This window comes from Passer montanus, unplaced genomic scaffold (assembly GCF_014805655.1).
Source record: "Passer montanus isolate IOZ18808 unplaced genomic scaffold, ASM1480565v1 scaffold28, whole genome shotgun sequence".
NCBI classification, from domain to species: Eukaryota; Metazoa; Chordata; class Aves; order Passeriformes; family Passeridae; genus Passer; species Passer montanus.
The window spans coordinates 1947916-1969233 of NW_024367483.1; the positions used below are offsets into that span (position 1 = coordinate 1947916).

Below are 21318 nucleotides of genomic sequence, written 5' to 3' on the forward strand. Positions count from 1 at the left end.
AGAATCAGGATTTGGAGGAGAGGGCTGATATTTCTTTTCTTTCTTGTCTCTTGATGAAATTTAAAGCCAAATCCCTTAGCCAAAATGCTTCATTTTGTTGGGAGATTCAATTTGCAGCTCACAGGCAGTTTTCACATAAAAAATTAACCCATCTCCATAGGACAGTGAGTGGACAGGATATGTAGGATGTTAGATATTACTTTTCCTTCATCCCAGTATTATTTAGAGTTGAATTAATAAATAGAAGTGAGAAAATAGCTGAGCAGTAGAGGCAAGGGGGAAATTAGTTTTCCAATGAGATTTGAAAAAGAGATGGAGAACTGATGAGGCAGAGAGATAGAGGAAAGTACCAGATTTAAAGAATTAGAAAGAAGCATGACCTTGTTAATTTTTCTATCAGTCTACAGCTGTCTTCACTTAACTTATACAAGAAATGATGCTCAGTCTTAAAATCTAATATTAAACCAAAGACTGCTATTTCTTTGAGTAATCATTAATATGAATTAAAATGAGACATCCTGAATCTGAGTGACAGACCTTTAGGTAAATTACATGATAGGAATAATGAGAAATTTTAAGACTCTCAGTACATAATGTTTTGAATGACAGAATTATTTTTATAAGAATTAATATGGAAAATTATAAACACCATGACACTCATCCCAGTTTAAAGGACACCAGATGTTCCTCTGTGTCTTCTCCAGCTAAGGAGATATTGCATTATGATCTTCTCACATTAATTAACCTGACCCTGCTTGAGTATGGGCTGGAATCAGCCTCAGTGAACAGGAGCCACACACGTTCCCATTAGATAAAATAAGGACATTGCTCCTAAGAAGCCACCTCATGTAGATCACATTCAGTCCTCAGAATTTCTGGGTGGACTTTTGGAAATGTGCAGTAAAATCAGTCATTTCTCTTGTAAATTTATCTGCCTTTCTGTGAGGTCTGCATGGCATGTGTGAAGTTCATTGACCCTCAACCTCCCTACTACTTAAAGAGCCAAACCTCTCCATTCTCTCCACCTCTTTAGTCATCACCTTGCACAATGTTTAACTAAATTAGAAGGAGCACATTCTTCCAGACATGGCTGTTACAACTCCCCTATTTCCTTTAAGCACCAGCTGTTACTTTTATGGTTCAGATTTTTCTTTATGGTAGAATTTTATATCCTGAAGAACCACATGCAGCAGCTCCCAGTGGCATGAGGCTGAACGGAGCCTGGGGGCTGTGTGACATTATCCATGGCCACAGGGGTTTGTTTGGTATTGGTGTGGCTGGGTTCCTGGCATGTGCTGGTTCTTTCTTCTGGGCATGTTCCTTTAATGTTGCTATTCTTATTGCTAAATTTTAAAGTCAGCGTCAGTGATAGGATTGGGGAACAGGTACAGACTGACAATAGTAGGGATAAAAGCATCTGAGCACTTCAGGTATCTGGCCATTTATTGAGTATACACAGTATGAAAAGCTGTTTGCTTCAAAGGAGCAACTGGGGAATTTTTAACTTTATTATAATAATTTTTTTTTAATAAAGAGTTTTAGTCTGTAATATTTTTTAAATTATTCAAATCATTTAAGGCATAAGTAGCAATCTGCTGCCTGCAAGTAAAATGTTTCTGATATGACTGGAATCAAGAAATGTAGGACTCATGCAATAATACATTTGCATTACATTTTCAACAATTCTCATCAAAACAAGAGTGCTGAGTATTTGGGATGTACAAGAGCTTTTGGACAGTAGTTTTAGGCAGCTCCTAGTGTTTGTTCATAGCATGTCACAGGGAGGCACTAGGGCTCTGAGCAGCACCTCAGGCATTCTCAGCCCTTTGTAGCTCCTGAGAAATGAACTATGTCTGCTGAATGTTTTTAAAAAATAATCACTACAAATGTGATTTGGGATACAATCATTAAAATGAAATCTCCTAGCTTATTTCAGCATAGTAAGTGGTGTTAAACAAGCTTCTCAGTTTTTCTGTTCTGCTGTTATTAACCCAGTTTCCCAAGGGAAAAAATGTAAAAGCCTCAGATTCTAAAAAGAGGGAAAAAAAAGGTCTCAGAACTGTTGAAAATGAGAGTGACTAATTACCAGACTCTCTGACCAGATATAATTTTTGCCTTGCAGGAAAAAACCTAGAGACCTTGCAGCAGCCATTATTAATGACACTGATGTAATTACTATGAGGAGAAAAAGAAATCTGGCATCTAAATATCAATTACATGCAGCAAAGGGTTTATCAAAGAGGTTCTATGCTAGACCTCTATTAGATGCCCGGCTTGTCTTGCCTGCTAATCATTGTTGTCAATTATTTAGAAACAGCTTCTGAACTTTTGTGTTTAATAATAAAGCAGCCTATAGAGGTATTGCTGCTGTTCCTGCTGAATCAAAAACTCTGAATGAGAAGTATAATGCTGTTTAAGCAAGCCTGGTGGATTTGATATTAAAAATCCCCCATACTTAAGTCTCTGCTGATCTTGTGTTCTTGCCTGCAGCCAATACCATTTTCTCCAAGGAAAATTACATGTAGAGTGATTATTCCAGTAACTGCCAGAAGAGCTACACAAATGCAGCAAAAGTGTATTAATGGTTTTGTATAAGTGGTTTTCAAATGCTTTCAACACCATAGGAATAAGCATAGGAGGTATGCAAACTATTACAAGACAACAAACACATACCTCTAAGAAAGCCAAATTGATTACAAAGATTGGTTGCTAATAAAAGGAATTATTAATTTTTTTTCTATCTACTAAAGCATTCTACTTCAGGAAAAATAGTTTTCAGAATTGTGCACTGACACAGCAAGAAAAATAAGAATGATAATAATGTTAACCTCAGGAATCAGTGTTAATCTGAAGTATGTGTTTAGGTGGGGTCAAAAATCAGAAACAGATGTTTTATAGAGCAGAAAGTTTCAGCTAAGGCAACATTTAGATGATTTTGATGAACATACTGTAAAAAAGAAATGTCTTCTTGTCAGAGATCATGTATCAGTTGCACAAAAGGAAGTGGTAAGGAGTTTAACATGTTTAATCCTGAATTAACAAAATAGAGAATGTATTTCCAAGGCATTTTATTTTTGTTGTTTCTGTTATTATTAACTTCCTGCAGTGTGTTTACCTTTGAGTTTAGGTGCAGTAAGGTTTAGTTGCATGTGATAATAAGAGTTGGAGTTCCCTCAGATACCTTAACAAAAATTCAGAAGTCAAACTTCAGGATTGAACGTCTGACAGATTTTTACAAAAAAAGAATGGTGAGTTTTGTGAGCAATGACCTAAATATAAGCTGGCAAAATATGAAAGTGATTTCCCTATTTATAAATTATAAATTAAGTACAATGTCTACGTCTCCATTTCTCTAAACCAGTCAGAATGTTTCCTTTAGACCCTCTTAAAATACAAAGTAGCTTTAAAATTTAAAAAAATCATCTGTGAGCCCAAACTCTTTTAAAAACTGAAGCTAGCACAGTGATTTTTGTAATACACACATGACTTACTGTTCATAAATTGTTGATTTACAGCTATAAAGGTGGATTCACAGATTAAATCAAGATACACACCTTGAGACATGAGTTTATATCTTTGTCTAAATGAAGGAGTGTTCAGATATTGTTTCATTTACAGTTTCTTCCTGCAATATTCAATGCATTCTAGAGATACCTGCATACAAATGTATGCATCATTTTGGAGAGTAAAACCAAAAAAATAGATTTTTTCCTCTCTTTCACTCTTTTTTCTAAGACTGCATTTCAGTTGTACTTTAAGCACAGAAAAGGACAGGATATTAGTTTTCCTCTTTGAATAGTCTCTTTTTTACATTAAATGAAGCCACTGACTGTGTAATATTAGCAACCTCTTTTTTATTAAGTAGCAGTGTTCCCAAAGCAGTCATTCTGGGAGAAGGGAGAAATATCCAAAGGGAAAGAGGAAGCTCCTTTAGGGAGAGCCCTTTCATCTTAATGCACTAAACTACTACTTTCCCGTTCAATATCAGTATAATCACTTCACTATGTGTTAAACAAAAGCTGTGTGTTTGGCGTGGGGATGTGGTTCTTGGAATCAAAATGAACATTAGAGGAACTTTTAATTTAAATTAATAATTTCATTGGCCAACTTGAATTCATAAAAATTGTACTTCATTCAGTAATTACCATGTAGTTTTCTTAGGTTTGTACCTGAATAAACCCACACATGTGTATTTGGTTGATTGAAACAAGCAAAATCTTACCATTCTCCCTTTTTCTTTTGAGTTTTTTTAATGTGTTTTTATTAATAGTTTCAAAGTGCCCTTTCTTGATGTGCTTGTTGGGATGGCTGAGTTAACAACCTATTATTATGTACTCCTTACTGAGCTGTTAATAGCTTTAGAGTCTTTTGCAGGAATTCACCTGCTGCTCATAAACGCATTTATGTTGCTCTAGGAACTTCACCAGGTTGATGCATCTTGTATTTGCAATGACCTTGCACAAACTACCTGGTTTTCTTGCACATACAAGTATTTATATTATAAAATACTTAACAAAAGTCTTTAGGGGCTGGAGCAGCTCTTTTTGAAAAGGTATTGACATCTATCTGTGAATTTTCTTAACTTTTCTTGTTTGTACCACCAGCACCAGAAATGATATTTCTGCTCAAGGTTAGCTACATCAGAAATGGGCACTTTCCAAAAAAAAATTGAGCAAAATCTTGCTGTATCAGTTTTGAAAGTGCAAAATCAGCTTTTTGATTTACTTGCTGGTTTGTTTACTTTGCCCTTGAAATCCATGTTCAATTAATTGGAAAAAAGATTGCTGTTTTTGCTTTACACCCCATTAACTCACCGAGGTGTTTGAAGAAAACATAAACTTAAGGAATATGCTGTATTTATTGTTGATGTATTGTCAAGTTCTGCACTACAGTCATGACACCAGAGGTGAATTCAGCCCTTCTGAGCTAGCATTACAAGATGGATGTTTGCTGTTTGCCTGCATTGAGACACAAAAATGTTTTTGCATGTGCTCACAAATACACCAAAAAATCTGATATTTCAGTGACTTAATAGCTATTGTATGTTTATATCAGAAGAGGATTGCATAAGGAAAAACAATACACAATCTCTGTATAGAGATCAGCAGGTTCCCTCTTGCCTCTGATTTGTTATTTGTATTGCAGTGATTAAAGTCAAACATTAGTTAGTGTCAGACTTTGTGTTTTAGAGGCAAAATTCTTCCTCCAAAATTGATTTTTGTTGGATGGTTGAAATCTATCTTAATATTGTCAGCATTATTCTGTGCCTATAAATCCTGATTTTCTTTGAAAAGGGAAGTATTTGTCCAAAGACATGTATTCACAGTTAGCATATGAAAGACTTGTTACCATTTAACATTCATATGGTCTGAAATGAATCTTAATGACTTCAGTCATATTTTTTCCAGAACAGAAAATCTGAATAGCAATCTGAATCAATTCAGTCTAAAGTAGATATTTTGCTTACTTAAATAAAAGTGATAGCTTTATTAACACCACTGGATTTGTTTTCAAGCTGTTGTATATCAATAAGGATGTTTTCTGGATTTGCCAGGGAGGAAACATTCAGTAGCAAATGAAAAGAGAAAATTCTGCATTAGTCTGCTCTTCTAATATTAAAAGTTATTTATGTGGAAGATTCAAACTAAGCTGAAACCTATCTTAAAATAAGCCCAGGGAGTCTAACATCCTAAAAGGCTGCAACACATCTTAGAAAGGAGTTGGAAAGGCATGATTCCACAAGAGGTTTTTAGTACAGAATGTGGTTTTAGTACAGAATGTGTTTTTTACGAGGGTGTTTGTAGAGCTGCAAGCATCCCGCAGGAGTTAAAATTTCCCAGCAAGGTGTTGCAAACCTGACAAAATAGTCAGCACTGAAAGGAAGCTCTAATCCAAATCCTGGCCCTATCTGCCTGTGAATATTGTAGGAATTCTGAAATGAATTAAGCCAATTTATCAGCAGCACTATTAGAGCTGAGTTCTGTGTAGCTGACTCAGTGCTGTACTATATTTTTGGATTGGTAGAATAATTTGATTTTCACGGATTTGAACATATGTTGTGGGCTGTTGGGATTTTTGGGGGGAAGGGTTGTTTGGGGGTTTATTTTGTAGGGTTTTTTTGCTGGGGGGGTTGTTAAAGTAGAGCACTGGCTGCTCTGTACTGTAGCAAGTCACCTCACTGTAGAAGTCTTCTGAAGAATTGCTCTTGTATTGAAATTCCACTTCCCTTGTAAGATGCTTCTCTGCATTAGAGTTGCCTTCACACTTCAGTAGGAAGTAGAATCACCACAATTTTGAGTTCTGCCATGAAGGGACACAGCAGTTCTGTGTGCACAGCTGTGATGTTACCCATACTGGGTGTGAGAAGATTGCCTGCCCCATGGCTCAGCAACTTGGAGACCTTCAGGTGTTTTGACTGTGACTTTTTTTCACATCACAAGTTGTCCCTTTTTATTATCTTTCTACCAGGGTCTTGCATTTTCAATTTAAATATTTCATTATCCAGTGACCTACTTCCCATCTGTACCTAGAAGTACTGTTTCTATGACATACACAGATATTTCGAAATTGGCTGAACTTGTTACTGATGCTGATTGTTATTCACTATTTCTTATAGATAAGAAACTAAAATATATTCAATAAAACAGTCAGAAAGTGGATTTTTTTAAAAAATCCCCACAGTATTTTTTAAACACAGTTTGTATTTAAACTTGTTGCCTAGGGTTGTTTTGGAGGCCACAAGCAAAATTGGTTGAAGGAATAATTAAGGAAATTCCTGGAAGAAAAGTCCCTGAGGTGTAAGATACAATGAAGCAAATTTAGTTAGTTCAGAAACTCACTGATCTGCAGATTGCTGGGCTCTGGGGGAGTGTTAAGGGTAAGAATGGGGAAAGGAAACCTGCAGTGGCATCAGGACCTTGTTCAGAGTTGTGAACCATGAACCTCATGCACTGAAGGAATGACTTGGGAATCAGCCCACTGGCTGTGTATGCATAGTTCTCTGGGCTTGTTTCACAGCAAAGAAAGTCAAAGAAGCTTTCCAATCTTCAAATATTCAGGACTGCTTCTGTTTTCTGTTGCACTGTATTTGTGTTTATTTAGCAGGTTTATTATATAATTATGAAGTAAATCTTAACATTAGTATCCTAGGAGAAAATGTGCTTTCCTGTCCTAAGGTGAATTTTGAGTACTACTTGAGTTGAATTTTTTACATGGAAAGTTTAGTTTGTGCTTCCAGGAGCTTTCTGCTTCTTTCCAACTGGAAAAGAAACTTAAAATGAGTGAAAAGATGAGAAAAATCTTTGGGGCAGCTGGAGAAGCTGGAACTTTTATATGCAGAGGTTAGAGAGAGTTCTGGAGGTCCTGGTGCAGAGGTTTTCACTGGTAAATATTTTTAATTAACAAACAACCATTATCAGAGTATCTTATTACTGCCAGAAGGATGGGATTTAATATCTGTGCTCATCTGACAACTCAGGCCATGTTCCCCAGCTGCCTTTGTTATATGCTGGATTGCACTCTGTTCTGTCCCTAACTTAAGGCACAGGCCTGGTTTTATTTCATTTTGATCTTCTTGTTGGGACAATCAGCTCTCTCCTGTCTGCTGTCTTCACACCTGGCAGTCCCACTTGGCCTAAATGTGAACCACACAGTTTTTGCTCTGCCCAGCCCTCACCTCCCTGTGCTGGCGAGAAATTTAACATTGTTTTAGAGCCTCCCTGTCCTCATCTCTCTCCTCATTTAATTTTATGCTTTTCATGGTTCACCTCACATCAACTCATTTCTGCCTTTCCAAGTATATAATCCAATTAAAATGCATTTTGTCTGGGGTTTGACCTTTCTGTATTTTCTTTATGATTGGTTATCTGTTCTTCCCCTTTTCACGTTGACAGCTTCACTTTATATATGGAAAAAGTGATGAGCTGACTGACAGGCAATCAAAATATAAAATATTGAATGGCCAAACAGGTAAAGGACACTTGAGTGTTTCAGCTCCCCAGACTGTTACATCTCAGATTAATCAGGAGGGAGGCCAAGGAGGGAAGGGACAGGGTTACAACCTGAAGGGGGTTGACGCCTTTAAGTGCTGCAGATTTGTCCTCTGAAGCAAACTTTAGAGCCACTGGCAATTTTCTATCTGGCCCTGATTTTTTGCTGCCACAGTTTTCTACTTAGTTTAGATTGGTCCTCAGATCTTTGCAATCAGTTTTCTAAATTTCCTTCAAGTTTGTGGTTCAGCTGAAAACCAGAGGTACAGGGGTTTTTAGGAAGAGCATTTCTAAAGAATCTTAATGGTACCTTTTACTTCTAGTTCTCTTATTGTAATTTTTCCTACCACTCTGTGTTACATAAAAAATTTACTTAATCGTGTTGATCAGATTGTAATCAGTAATTAATGTTAGAAGCACAGTTTAGAGCATTTAAGTCTTTTCTAAAATATTCTGCCAGCATTCCTGTTAACTGATGTACTGTAGGTCAAAATAGTTTTCTAGGAGAAAATCGCACACAAAATTAGTAAATACAAAGGCATACACTGAGTTCCACAGTGTAGTTAATTTTATTGCTTTTACAGTAATTAGTCCTTATCTACAGCAATCTGTGTAAGATGATAAAGGTGCTATGACTAGAGGCAACAGGCATTTAGAAATTGTATTATGAAAATATTTTATGGTAAAGAAGGAAAATTCTTTTTGAGAATTATTGGGGGCAAATTAATTGTGAGAGGGATATCGTTTCTATAAATCAGAAGCAGTTTCCATAAATTAGAGCTGTGGGGACTCTGTTTTTATTCATTACAGAGAGTAAGTACAAACTCCACAACTTGATGTTATTTGTCTTTAATAGATTATATTTGAACTGATTAATCAGTTAATAGCTATACCTAATAATTAATGACTGTGTTATCCTAATGGGTAGCACAGTACTAAAGTTCAGGCTATGGAGTGCCAGCATAGCTGATCCCATGGGAAAAGTAAGGAAGAATTTGGAGATTTCAGTGCACAGTGGACTAGAGCTATGATCAGTAAACACTGCTGTTTTCCAGAATTGTGGTCATTCCTTTAAAATAATGATGCTTCCTCTGTAGGTCACATTGTGTGTGTTCCTCAGACTGATGTACCTAGGAAAGAGGAAAGATGTGACCAAATGGTCTCATAAAAAATTCTTTTTTATTATTGGTGCTTTTATTTAAACATTTATAGCGCCTGAATCATGAAACTCCAAATCTTCTTTACTTTAATGTGGTACTTACTCAGCTTTGACATTGTGCTTCAGTGTTCAGGATAAAGACCTGGTCCCTGTGGTATATAGATTTAATCTCTATTAGTTCTTCTTTCACTTAAATAACAGTGCTCTGAAAAGGCCAGGCAGGATTATGTGGCTTAATACAGAATTTTCATGTTGCAGTACAATAGATATAGACTAGAAAATGTGTTTGCAAACAACTAATAGTAAATTCAGTTACTCTCCCTGGATTCTTTCTGCACACACACACTTGAAAGTTGTGGGTACAATAAGTCTCTTTTAGCTGGCAGAAGGTGGAAATCCCTAGGGTCTGTTTAAGAAGATTTTTGTTACTCAGGGCACTCAATGAGCTGAATACCTCCATTGTCATTCATAAAATAAGCTAGACTAAGAGTATATAGCTCCCATTATATATTCTAAATCATAGCAAATTATATTTGGTTACCTTTTTAAATTGCTAAACTAAGGACTGATACTATTTTTAAGAGAGCCACATCTCTTTCAGACACTCAAATATTAATGGTGACAAATCTTGTATGCCTGAAAGTGCCAGGATTTTATCAGTGCTTTACTGGTAAAGTTAATCTTTTAAAGGTTATTTCAGCACTACAAGCAAAATTTGGTATTTCAGCTTTAATTTCTATTGATTTTTTTTTCCACTAAAGGTTTTGAGATAAATAATCTTTTTCTCACCTATAAAATCAGAATGTAAACTCTTTGATTGCCATAGGAGTCTAAAGTGATTAAAGGTCATCACATTTTGGTTAGCCTTTATGCATATTTTTCTTATATGTGTCCACAAAGTCTTCATTTCAGTGCTCTTTTCCACTGTACTAAGGTGGGGATTAAATAAGAGAGCAATTTGTTCACATAGGTGTGGCATGTGATAGTTTATCTATTTAATATAGTTATCTGTTTATTTAAAATTGTTAATGTTATTGGGGGAATCCCCTTTCTTTTAAGTATATGAGAAAAATGGTGCTAATAATCACAATAATGGAACATCTGGCTATTACTGCTACTCTGCTGCACTGCAGAAGCAGAAAGCATTTCATTCATATTTATCCTCTGATGGTGCTACTCCATTAAATGAGGTTGTCTAGTCTTAGACCATTAGCACCATTGTGACTTCCACTCAGCCAGTCTCTTCATCTATAAAGCCAAGTATAAAATCAAGGTAGATACAGATGCAGATAGGCAGAGGTGGCTTCAGGAAATAATTTGATTTTGAAAGGTTTTCCTGTTCATGCATAGAGCAAACTGTCATGATTTTGTGAACACTGTCCCTCATAATCAGATCTGAATCCATTTACAAGAAGAATCCCACAAACAATAAGAAAAATACAATTTCCTTACAAACAGAGATAGCATTTTCAAAGTTCATAATATAAGTCTGTTTAACTTGGCTAGGTAGTCATAGACTCAGTATTACATTGTGTAATAACATTGGCATACCTTGTATTTGGGTTATATTTATGTTTTAATTACAGATTTTCACCAAGATAAATTTGCAGTAGGCTATGGAAGAGGTCTTATGAATTTCCTCATATCAGATTGTGTCTCATAGTTATATGAGTATATTATATTAGATAGACTCCTTTAAATCATGTTTAACCCCTCAGCCCCTGTGTTCTCAGAGCTGCTTCTTGTGACTCCTTTGCCATCTTAAGATCACAAATGCTGCTCTGATACTGATGTAAAGCATCAGAGCATTTCTTGTGTCCCTTTTCTTTTTGTGAACACTGAACCATACATAGTGACCAACTAGAAATTACCTTACTTCTTATGTGCCATAAGAAGGAGGTACAGCCATATCAGTTAAACTTATGTTTTATTTTGCAGATTTTGTAGTAGCCCTCTGTGGTTATCAAGTACAGAAAAAAAGTCCTTGGCCTTTCCCATTGATTCTGGCCCCTATCACTGGGGATAGATCCTTCTAGCACACAAAATCCTGCTTTCTTTTGATGGAAATAGGGTGCATGATAAGTGGGTTGATATATATCTATATTTTGCCACAAGATGAAAGCAGGATCTGGAAAAAGCATGCACCAACATCCAAGAAGTACATGTAGGTCCCTCAGTTTAAAACTGACTTTTTGAACACAGAATCCCTGCAGAAGTGAGTTCATATTGTCTATAGCAAGAGCAATACAAAGCATCCCATACTTCTGTGCGGACTAGAATTGATTTTTTTTTGTTCTGAGTCCATCTTCAGCCTTCCTGGGAAACATCATGGTAGAAGGAATGGCCAGCCTTGAGACCTCCATGCATCTTTGTGGAAAGCTCTGTTTTCCAGGTAGATCACTTGTCAAGAGAATGGAATAATGGCAAAACATCCACTCTTTGGAGAGTTCTCTGTATGAATCCAGTCCTAAAAGGCTGAATTTTTTGTGCAAAACATTCCAGCCTTGGGAAGTTTCTGGCTATGAATCATTTTGTCTTGAGTTTGAGCAACTTTTTCCTCAAGCTCCTGAAGCTTGTTCTCAAACCAAGGTGACAGGTTCCCTTTCCAGTATTTCACATGCCGTAACAAATCTTGCCCCCTTCCCCATATGACAGCACTATTACTTTTGAGGTTGTGCACTCCCAGACATCATTTTTCACTCTGTGGTTTGGATGGCATGAGAGGCTGCAGAAAGAAAGGACAGGGGAGGAGAAGGGACCCTTTAGGGCTTTCTGCAGGGAACCCCAGGCAGGTGGTGAGGAACCAACAAGCCAGACAACTCCTGGAGGTGGCCAAAATGACCTTCCAGAAGGGACAAGCAGCAATGGCTGCCCCTCAGGAGGTTGAAGGACCATTTTGTTGATTAAATGTCACAGCCCTTGTCATGCTCATTGTCTTTGACTAATTGCAAATAAGGAATTCTATTTGCTGCCTGCCTGTCCACACCCCTGGCTATGCAGGCAGTGTATCCCAAATGTATGTTTTACACAAGCAGTACTTAGTCTGTAATAACAAATAAGAGATTGTTTCTTTTCCAAAAGTCTTTTTGGAAACTATTTGGAAAAGAAACAGTCTTTCTCAAATTCTTTTCCAAAAGTCATTCCCACTTTTTGCTGCTGCTGGCTTTTTTCTGCAGGCTTCAGGGAGTAAATTTTGTCACTGGATCTTGGGGAATCTCCACTGATTTTTTAAAAAAAAAATCAGTTTCCATCCTCCTCTTAAAGACCCTATTTCTTTTTACAATTCCATCAGTTTTTTCTGCAATCTCTCCAGCAGGTCAGAAGAAGCACTACACTGTTAAATGCTAGGACTCGATTTCAAGCAGTAAGGTAGTCTAGGGAAAAGAAACAGCTTGCAACTATTACAGTGTACAGTGAAATCCCTTAGGTGCTGGTCTCTTCCTTAGCTTACAGAGTCTAAATAAAAATTTCCTGAGCATTCCAAAGTACAAAGTCACTGCCCATCTATGGACCATGACAAAATCATGCTAAAATAATGTATAAAACAAACCTTTGCTGTTTATATAATCTGCAGTGAAAATTTCCAAGATTTTTCTTTCAGAGGATGTAATGTAAGCTTAATCAGAAAAAAAAGCACCTATCACTCAAACAAGTAGGCTTTCTCTCAGAAGAAATAGGTAGTTTCTGAAATGCATTAAAGCATGTCTAAAATCCACTATACCTATTCAAAATGAAGTTACAACATTTCAATAATTAGGAGAAGTCTTGTATTTAACGAAGTAATTAGATGGTGTATTAATATTAGTCTCCATCCATAAGATTACATGTACATTTTATCCTACTATTTCAATTTAAATACATGCTCCTCACGGCTTCAAATTTTGGTAACAGACTGTAGAAAAAAATCAATACTTCCTCTTACTGTATTTTCTCAAATTATTCCACTGTTTGAAGCACAAGTTAAATGCAGTTATTTTTAATATTGATCATTGTTGCCTTCCTCCTGCTCCTTCCCTTAACAGAATCATGAGGCTGCTTCTGTGTGTTTGTTTTTTAATCTGGTTTTCTCAGCCATCTCCCTGTATTCCTACTGGGGGAATAGTGATCCACCTGCTGCCCTGTGCTAATGTGATTTGTTACGCATGGCTGAAGTTGACTCAGAGTGTTTTATAAATACTGTTTGTTTTCTATAAAAGTGCATGCATACTGCTGAGAAGAGGTTAAAAGTCCAACAGAATCTGACTGAAACCTAATCCTCTCCTGGTTATATCTCTTCTGTGAACTAGATTTCCTTCTGAACAGGCTGGAAGCACCCTTTGACTAACTTACACCTGCTCTAATATCACTGCATGGTATTATAAACCTGTATGGTGCCCTGTGGGTGTCACAGTTGGACTGTTAAGCACATGCCAAGGACATTCCTGCTCAGTGTGGAGACAAATCCTGCTCCAAGGGAGCAAACTTAGCCTTAAGGCAGCACAGAAAATATTGCAGATTCCTGGTTTATCAAGTAACTAATGACAGGGAATAAATGTTCTTCTTCCAAGTCATCCTCTCATGTAAAAGCATCATCCAAGACCTGTCTAGCAAAGCAGCAGTCAGTTAAAGCACAGAAATTGATGTTTCTGGTCTCCATACTGGAGCAGCTGGTCTGCAGTGGTTATTCCCAGAGACTATAATTATCAGGGATCTCTGTGAGACTCAGGAATTCTCAGCAGCTCCTGGGATCAACTGCCAGGAGATTAACAGGGGACTTTTGCCCAGAGTATTTCTCCTTATAGAGTTTCAAAATGAATTTAATGTATGACTACATTACAGCTACCTGGAAAGAGATTTTGAGCTTAGCAGCAGCAAAGCATCTGAACCATGCTAGAAGTTTACAGGCCTTAAAGAAAAAGTTAATTCCTATTTTTCTTTTACCCACAGGTCTACCCACGGATAGCGCCGGCATTTTGGCACTACCTGCGGGTAGAAGTGAGTAGCGGGTATTTGAATACTCCCACATCTTTATTTTGCAGCTTGGTAGTGTTTCCTGACCTCCTAGTTTGTCCATTGTGCAAAAATAATGAGCTTCCATTGTAGTTGCCATTCTTCTGTGAATGTAGTCTTGTAGTAATTCATGTTGGTTTGACTATGATTGGGTTGGTTGCTAACCCAAGTCACAAAAACACGTCTGTATGCAGGGTTAAAGACAAAAAAACCTGAAATCTAAAAGACAAGGCCATATCATACATTCTGACTGTAGCACAGAACCAATGTACAGAAATCCATACTTGCACCTCCTTTTATAAACACATAAAGCTTCAGTTCTATCATTTTTGCAAAGATTGTTCAACTGAACTTGATATCATTTCTTCCCTCTTTTGTCCTTCAGGAGCATGAGCAGCTCAGCTATTCCTCCACAAGGTCCAAGGCTCCAAGTGTTATCATCACAGGTCTCAAACCAGCCACCAAGTATATATTTCATATCAGAGTCAGGACGGCAGCAGGATACAGCGGCTATAGCCAGAAGTTTGAATTTGAAACTGGAGATGAAAGTAAGTTTCACTGGAGGGGAAAAAAAAAGTACAACAGAAGTAGCATCTAATTCTAAACCAATGAGACATTGAGAGGTTGAATGACTGAACCCATACCATTTGTTTATCACAAAATGACCAGTGCTATGTGATAAAAAAGCCTCAGACTCACAGTTCTGGATGTACATGAACACATAGAAATGTTAGCCCAATGCTGCAGCTGAAGGAATGTTCTCTTCCATAAAATTTCTTTGTGGGTCCCTTCCAAGCTAAGATGCTTTAGGATTTTAGGATTCTGTGATCCTTTCTTTCCTTACAGAAGTCTTGCCTCTTGACATCTAGAAATGCCCTTAGCCAGGCTTTCCATATTGTCCAGCAGCTTCACACAAGCTCCCAGTGATGGACTCTTCACCCTGTAGTTGTCAGTGCTCCCAGACTCCACAAATAAAAAACTGAAAACTTTTATATGCATTTCCATCAACCAGTAAACCTACTAAATTTGGCACTAAGAAACAAGAAGCCTTCCTATTCCTACAAAAGATGCAAAAAGGCTTCATATGTGATGTTCACGCTCTGAACGATTTTATATTTGTTATGTGTTGCCCTCTATGTTCAAAGAAACATAGAAAAAGGTATTTACATGTATTTGAGAGGAAATTAGTGTAGCAGATACAACACTAAAACACTCATTAATTAAATGACTTTAATTAGCCAATTATGTATACCATGTTTTTCATTAGTGTTTTAGAATTCAAGTTGTTTAAGCTAATGTACAGACTCAAAACTATGTAAGTGCTTCCAAGAGCACCTAGGGATTTGTGTTCCATTTTTATTGCTTCTTAACTTCTATTTCAAAAATCAATCAGGGATAGATTTCCAAGTGCTTAGTGCCTAATTGGACTTTTTAAAATTTGCTGGGTACTTAAGCCAATTGGTTCGAATAGGAGTTGAGCACTTGGGTGCTTTCAAGAATTTCAGTAGATCTTGTCTGTGTCTTCTGGTGCAATAAACACATGGCTTGATTCATGTAAACAGAAAATAGGATTTAAACCTCTGTGAGGTTTCACACAGTGAAAATGTCATTTGCCAATCTAAATCAGGAAGACTGTGGCTCCAGTGACATTTCCCTCTTTGTTATTGAGGGAATCTCCTGGGAGTGACATTCCCTTACTCCATCCTGGCCCCATTTCTCCTTCTCAGTGCACTAATGCAGCTGGCCTTTGGGCTGCATGGTAAACTTAATTTTAACATCCTTTTTGAGTATAACATCAAAACTTAGCCTGATACTTAAGTAAACTGGGAAAATAAATCTGTTTATGATGCCATGAACAGACCTAACACAGTTTATCTCTCAATAATTCTGATTTCTATTACTTCCGTGTCTAAGCACTTGGTGCCTAAACTAGTGCATGGTTTCGCATAGCTGAATAAATAGAATACAGCAATGATTTTGTCAGTATTTCAAGATCCTGAGTAACATTTACACAGAGAGATTTGGGAGAGGTGTGTTGAGATTTGGGCTGCTTGGTTCTGTCAGTACCCATAAATGTTAATTTCCCTTGCTAGCCTGCATCTGTCTTACAAACCAGTCCTACTGCAGCTGTGTAGGAATCTCTCTTCATCATTTACTATTCTGGCAGTGTGCAGATCAGCTGAAAATTTTCTGATTTTTTAATATTCATTTCTCTCAATTCTTCTGAAAGATAGCAAATATTATTAGGCCAAGGCAGACTATTGCAGCTCCCTCCATCCCTTCTCACTAAAAACAATTTACCTGGTGAAAATTCCACTTTTGCAATTACTTTTTGTGGACTTTCAATTAGATTTGAATTAACTCAAAAGTAGCATTTTCATGAGAAGGCTGGGAAGAATAGAGTGATTTAAAAGTCTGTGTTGTGAACAGAAAATTTATCAACCAACACTCGTGAAAATAACAGAAAATATTTTAAGTCATGTGTTTGATAAAAAATCCTCCTTTATTGGCCTTAGATAGTAACATCCTACAACTCTCTGCCAATTGAACATGTTGCATTGGAGAAGAATTAATTCCCAGACCAGTTGCAGGTAAACATCCAAGGTTATTCCATTTAGCCAGCTTGAATGTTGATAGTTAATATGTTAATGATAGTTAATTTGTTAATAGATGGAGCTAAAGCGAGCAATCAAAAATTGGGTTTTTTCTTTAATTAAGCCTAATTATAGAAAATAAATGATTTATCAGCTGTGAGATGTGTAGACCAATGTCCTAAAACACACTGTCCTTTGGCAGGACACTCTCCTGCCTTCTCTGGTGTACTGGGTGACACACTATCTGTGTCACTTCAATTATGAAGGTATAAAGGATAAAATAAATACATAATTACTGGGAGCACTAAAACATTTTGGTGGGATTGCTAAAGGTAGTGCATGAGGGAGAGAAAAGACCAAATCTGCAGTAGTATTGGAAGAAGTTAGTAATTAATGCTGGTGTGTTTTTTGGGAAGCACTCTCACTTACTGAGACAGCCACGGCCTGGGGAGCTCTGTTGTGAACTCTTCTCCCTGCTGCAAAAACAAACAAGTGGAGCATCCAAAAGAATGAAATTTGTATTTTCTTTGTGATAGGAAATGGAATTACCTAGGATAGTCAGAAAAAGTCTCCTCAAGGAAGCAGGGATGGATGAATGGATGCTGACAGGCATTTCTCCCCCTTTTAAAGCCCAGAGGCTGCACCTGGGAAATGTGAAACCTTTCCAAAGCACAGCAACCACCACTCATGACTTCGTTTCTTTTTGCCATTTTATTCAGTCTCTGTTTTACAGGCAAAACACTCATAGCAAACCTGGCAGGTTTTCATACACTCCAGCACACACACAGCTGCCACTGCTGGGGCTTTAAATTGGAGCGTAAACCTCACTTGTAGCTCCTGCTTTTATCTGTCAGAATTACCAGCTATATCTGAGTCACCACAGAAACACTCTGGTCCTTCCTAACTGAGAATAAAATGTGTTCTGACAATTAAGAAAAACATTTTTCCTAGGGCAGAGATGCTTTAATCTCTGACTGTTACCTTCTCTGGTTTTTTTTCCCCCTCTCTTCTAACCAGCTGTTTCTGGAATATCTTGTTTTGTTGGGTTCTTTTTTTAAATTAATGATTCAAACTTTTTTTTTTCCCTAAAGAAATTTTTTATTTACATTACCTCAGAGGTCCTTCTACCCAGAGGAATTTGTAAAATATTGAACAATTTACAGCTTTAAGGCAGTTTTCATGTCAAAGCAGGGCATGTTCTAAAACCAAGGGTATTTTCCTTCTTGGCCTTCCCATCATTAGGAAAAAATAATCTGCAAGTGGAATGGTTGGCTTGTTCTGGAAGGGACCCAAGGGACAAAGTAGCATCACTGTGTACTTGTGCTTGGGCTGAATAGAGTGATAAATGTGAGGACATGATCATGTTTAATCCAAAAGCAATGCAGACTTTGTATACTTTAAATTATTAACAATAAAACCCTAAACATTTCAGAAATGCTAATGCAATACCTGACTAGGTGTTTTATAAAGCTGAAGACTGTGAAGAAATAATTGGCTGAAACTGCAGTCTTGATGGATCAATATCTTTAATTTCTTTACCATAGTCACAGACGGTGATTTTTGTGTATTGCCAAAAAATTCTGCTGAATTTTCATATTCTTCTCCCTCTTCCTACATCCACAAAATCTTTTTATCCTCAAATCAGGCTATTTTGGATTTGTCACCAGATGTGACTCCATTCTATCCAGAACTCCAAAGCTCAAGAAAAGGGTCATGAATCGTTGATTCCGGTGCAGGCCCACTACTGGTTTAAGCACATGCCCTGGTTCATGCCATGAGAGAGAAGCCATCCCAAGGATTTTTAGAAAATCTATTTCATTACCAATGCAAAATGGAGTTTTCTTGGGGATTTTTTACGATTATTGTTTTCTTTTTTTCTCTGAGGCTTCTCAGCTTCTCAGGAGAAGAATCCTGGGTCAAGGGATTTTTCCAGAAAATATGATTGTGACACACCTTTCCTTTGCCTTCTCATTCCCCCTTTGACTGGAGCCCATCAGCTCACTGTATCACAGGAGCTGCAAAGGAACTATGTTTGCCTTTATGAAAATGTAAAAGTTGCCCTAATGAGACTTTGTGTTTTTCTTACCCACTGTTCTTAAGCAGTGTTGTTTACAATGCCTTGTAAATCCCCCTGACAGCCTGTTCCTGTCTATTACAGCTCCAGTGCTCACTGTCCACACTTATCTGTCTTACAGCTGCTCACTGTTATCAGTCTGGCTGTCTTTCTGTCACTTTTATATCTTTCAGTCTGCTGGAGGGTCTGCTGCCTGATAGATGTCAAATTGAAGTAACCAAGGGATGTAGCTGAGGGACAGAAGTGAGCTGTCATTAGGGTTTCCAGCTCTTTTATACCAAATACACCAACTTGTAAAATGTTTTGGAGAAATTTGCTCAAAGAGCAGAGCTGAAAGACTCTCTCTGGTTTTCAGCCTCTTGCACTGTGAATAAAACATCTGCACCATTTCTTCCAGTGTGCCCAGTGAGGAAAAGAGGAAACCTCAAGGTATTTCCCTTCAGCCCAGAGAGAAGGGAAGGTGCAGCTCCTCCTCCATACATTTGGATGTAGAACCTAGAGAGAAGATGAGACAGGGCATGGATGTAAAAAGTGAATTGTAGGGGCAGAACTGATGCCAGGCTGGATGCAGAAGGGATTTTTGGGTGTGGTGTTGAGCAAGGATGCTGGAACGATGCAGTTAAAAACTTCAAGCATCATTTCAGGCCTATAGCAAGAGTTAAGCATGAAGAGCAATGGCAGTGAGGAGTTTGTCTCTATAAAAATCTCCTGGGTACATATATAATCCATGCTGCAGTTTTAAAATCACTTGGGCTAATCACATCAGAAGCAGTTAAAATGTTCTTGAAGAGTTTTGCCACCCAAACATTGCAGTGTACTACTGAAACATCTTGGATAAGTCATAAACTCTTCCTTTTCCTTGTCTTAACTACTCATTTTTAAGTGTTTTCTGTCCAAATGAACTCACTTAGCAGAATGAAAAATAGAACCAGACTAACCAGTCAGCCCAGTTAGAGGGGTGCTAAGCTCCCTTAGCTCTGCTCATGGTTTATGATAAAGTTCAGGTGCCCTGGACAGTGCAGAGACAACAAAATATTGATTTTAGCTATAGGAATTCTGGCCATGTTATCCAACATGAGATTCTGGAAAAAAATGCTGTGATTAGATGCAGCACTCTGATATGTACACACAAAGGGATGAAATGAGGTTGCAGGAACTTTCTTGACCTTGAAACCTGCCATAGTTGTTTTTGAACTGAGGTTTTCTGTCTTGCATAATCAAGAAGTTCTGAGGAGAAACACAGGGTCATAGACCAATATACACAGAAAAAATAAGGAAGGAAATCCAGGAAGTGACAAAAAATATTCAAGAATGTGCACAACAGAATCAAATAATTCTCTTAGTATTTACAACTTCACCATAAGAGAAAGCTGGAGAAATGAGAAAAGAGCAGAGAGGTTGAGAGACACATAGAATTTAATTTAGAATGGTAAAATGCTGTAAAAATTCTAGGTATTGAGTGTCCCTGATTACTGTCTTCTCACTGCCTAAATAGTTTTTTGTGGAACCTTTTACCTGTGTGTGATAAGTCTGTGTATAAATATTTCCAAGATTTTGCTTACCAGCCTCTCTGTCTGTTTTTAACAAATTCACATTTTCTAATGTCATTCTTGTCTATCATTTGACATTTTTATCTTTTTTTAGGTAATTTAAGGTCATCTGGAAGTTTCAGGCTTGAAAACTCCTTGTAGTGATTTAACTACATGAAAAAAAAATCTTAGTGTCTTCAATTCTGGCCTCTAAAATACAAACAAGAGAAACAGAATGTCACTTTTCAAGTAGGTACAGTCTCAGCTAAAAATCTGTATTGTTTACAGGCAGAGACAACATCAATCAGTCTGAATTTCTCCGCTTCATTAATGTGACTTTGGTTCCTCATAGAAAAATGTATGTTATTAAATGGGTAGATTGGATTCTCTTTTACTTAGAACACCAAAAAATAGCAGCTCCATCCAGAATTGATCCAGGACACATCTTCATCTTGATAGCTGCAGGTGCTTCTTTGGGCCATGGAATCAGTCCCTACATTTGCACCAGGAAAGTTCCTGGGTTGTTGCCTTGGCAGTGAATGTCTGTTGAAAAAAATCACAGTTGATTTGCCTTTTGGCAAATCAATTTTGTTGTTAATTTTGAGCTTGTGTTTTGCTTTCTTCCTATAAAATTCACTATTTTTGCACACATTTTATTCCTATTAAAAACAAAAGGAGAGCTGTAGTTTGTTCTCTCCACTGCAGAGATGGGCAGGAAAGACTCCCCTGAAACTTTCTCCATGTACAACTTTAAACCATGCCTGACTTTAATAATATTTGCCACATTTTTTAGCACAACTCCCGCTAGTCTGAAAATTGTATTCAGCATTTGCATTGTTTCTTGTGTGGCATGATGTTTCTTATGTTACATTTTTCCACCTAAACCTGAGCCTGTGGAAGGTGACACGGAGCTGGAATCCACTGCCATGACATCACTAAATATCATTTAACTATTCAGTCAATATTTGCTCCATCATTTCTTGGA

General features: G+C 37.3%; 1 protein-coding gene across 7 annotated transcripts in view; it reads left to right on the top strand.

Annotated features, from left to right (window-relative positions):
- Positions 1-21318, top strand: part of EPHA6 (EPH receptor A6) — a 378018-nt gene that overhangs the window by 254798 nt on the left and 101902 nt on the right. For 5 of the 7 annotated variants that reach the window (XR_005627917.1, XR_005627919.1, XR_005627918.1 and 2 more), the window contains exons 7-8: positions 14074-14121; positions 14522-14684. Coding sequence is in view for 4 of the 7 variants with exons in the window: in XM_039713221.1 (XP_039569155.1) it covers positions 14074-14121; positions 14522-14684 (211 nt within the window). In the remaining 3 variants the exon portion in view is untranslated. The remainder of the gene's footprint in view (positions 1-14073; positions 14122-14521; positions 14685-21318) is intronic. The other 2 variants (XM_039713222.1, XM_039713225.1) reach the window with 1 other exon arrangement.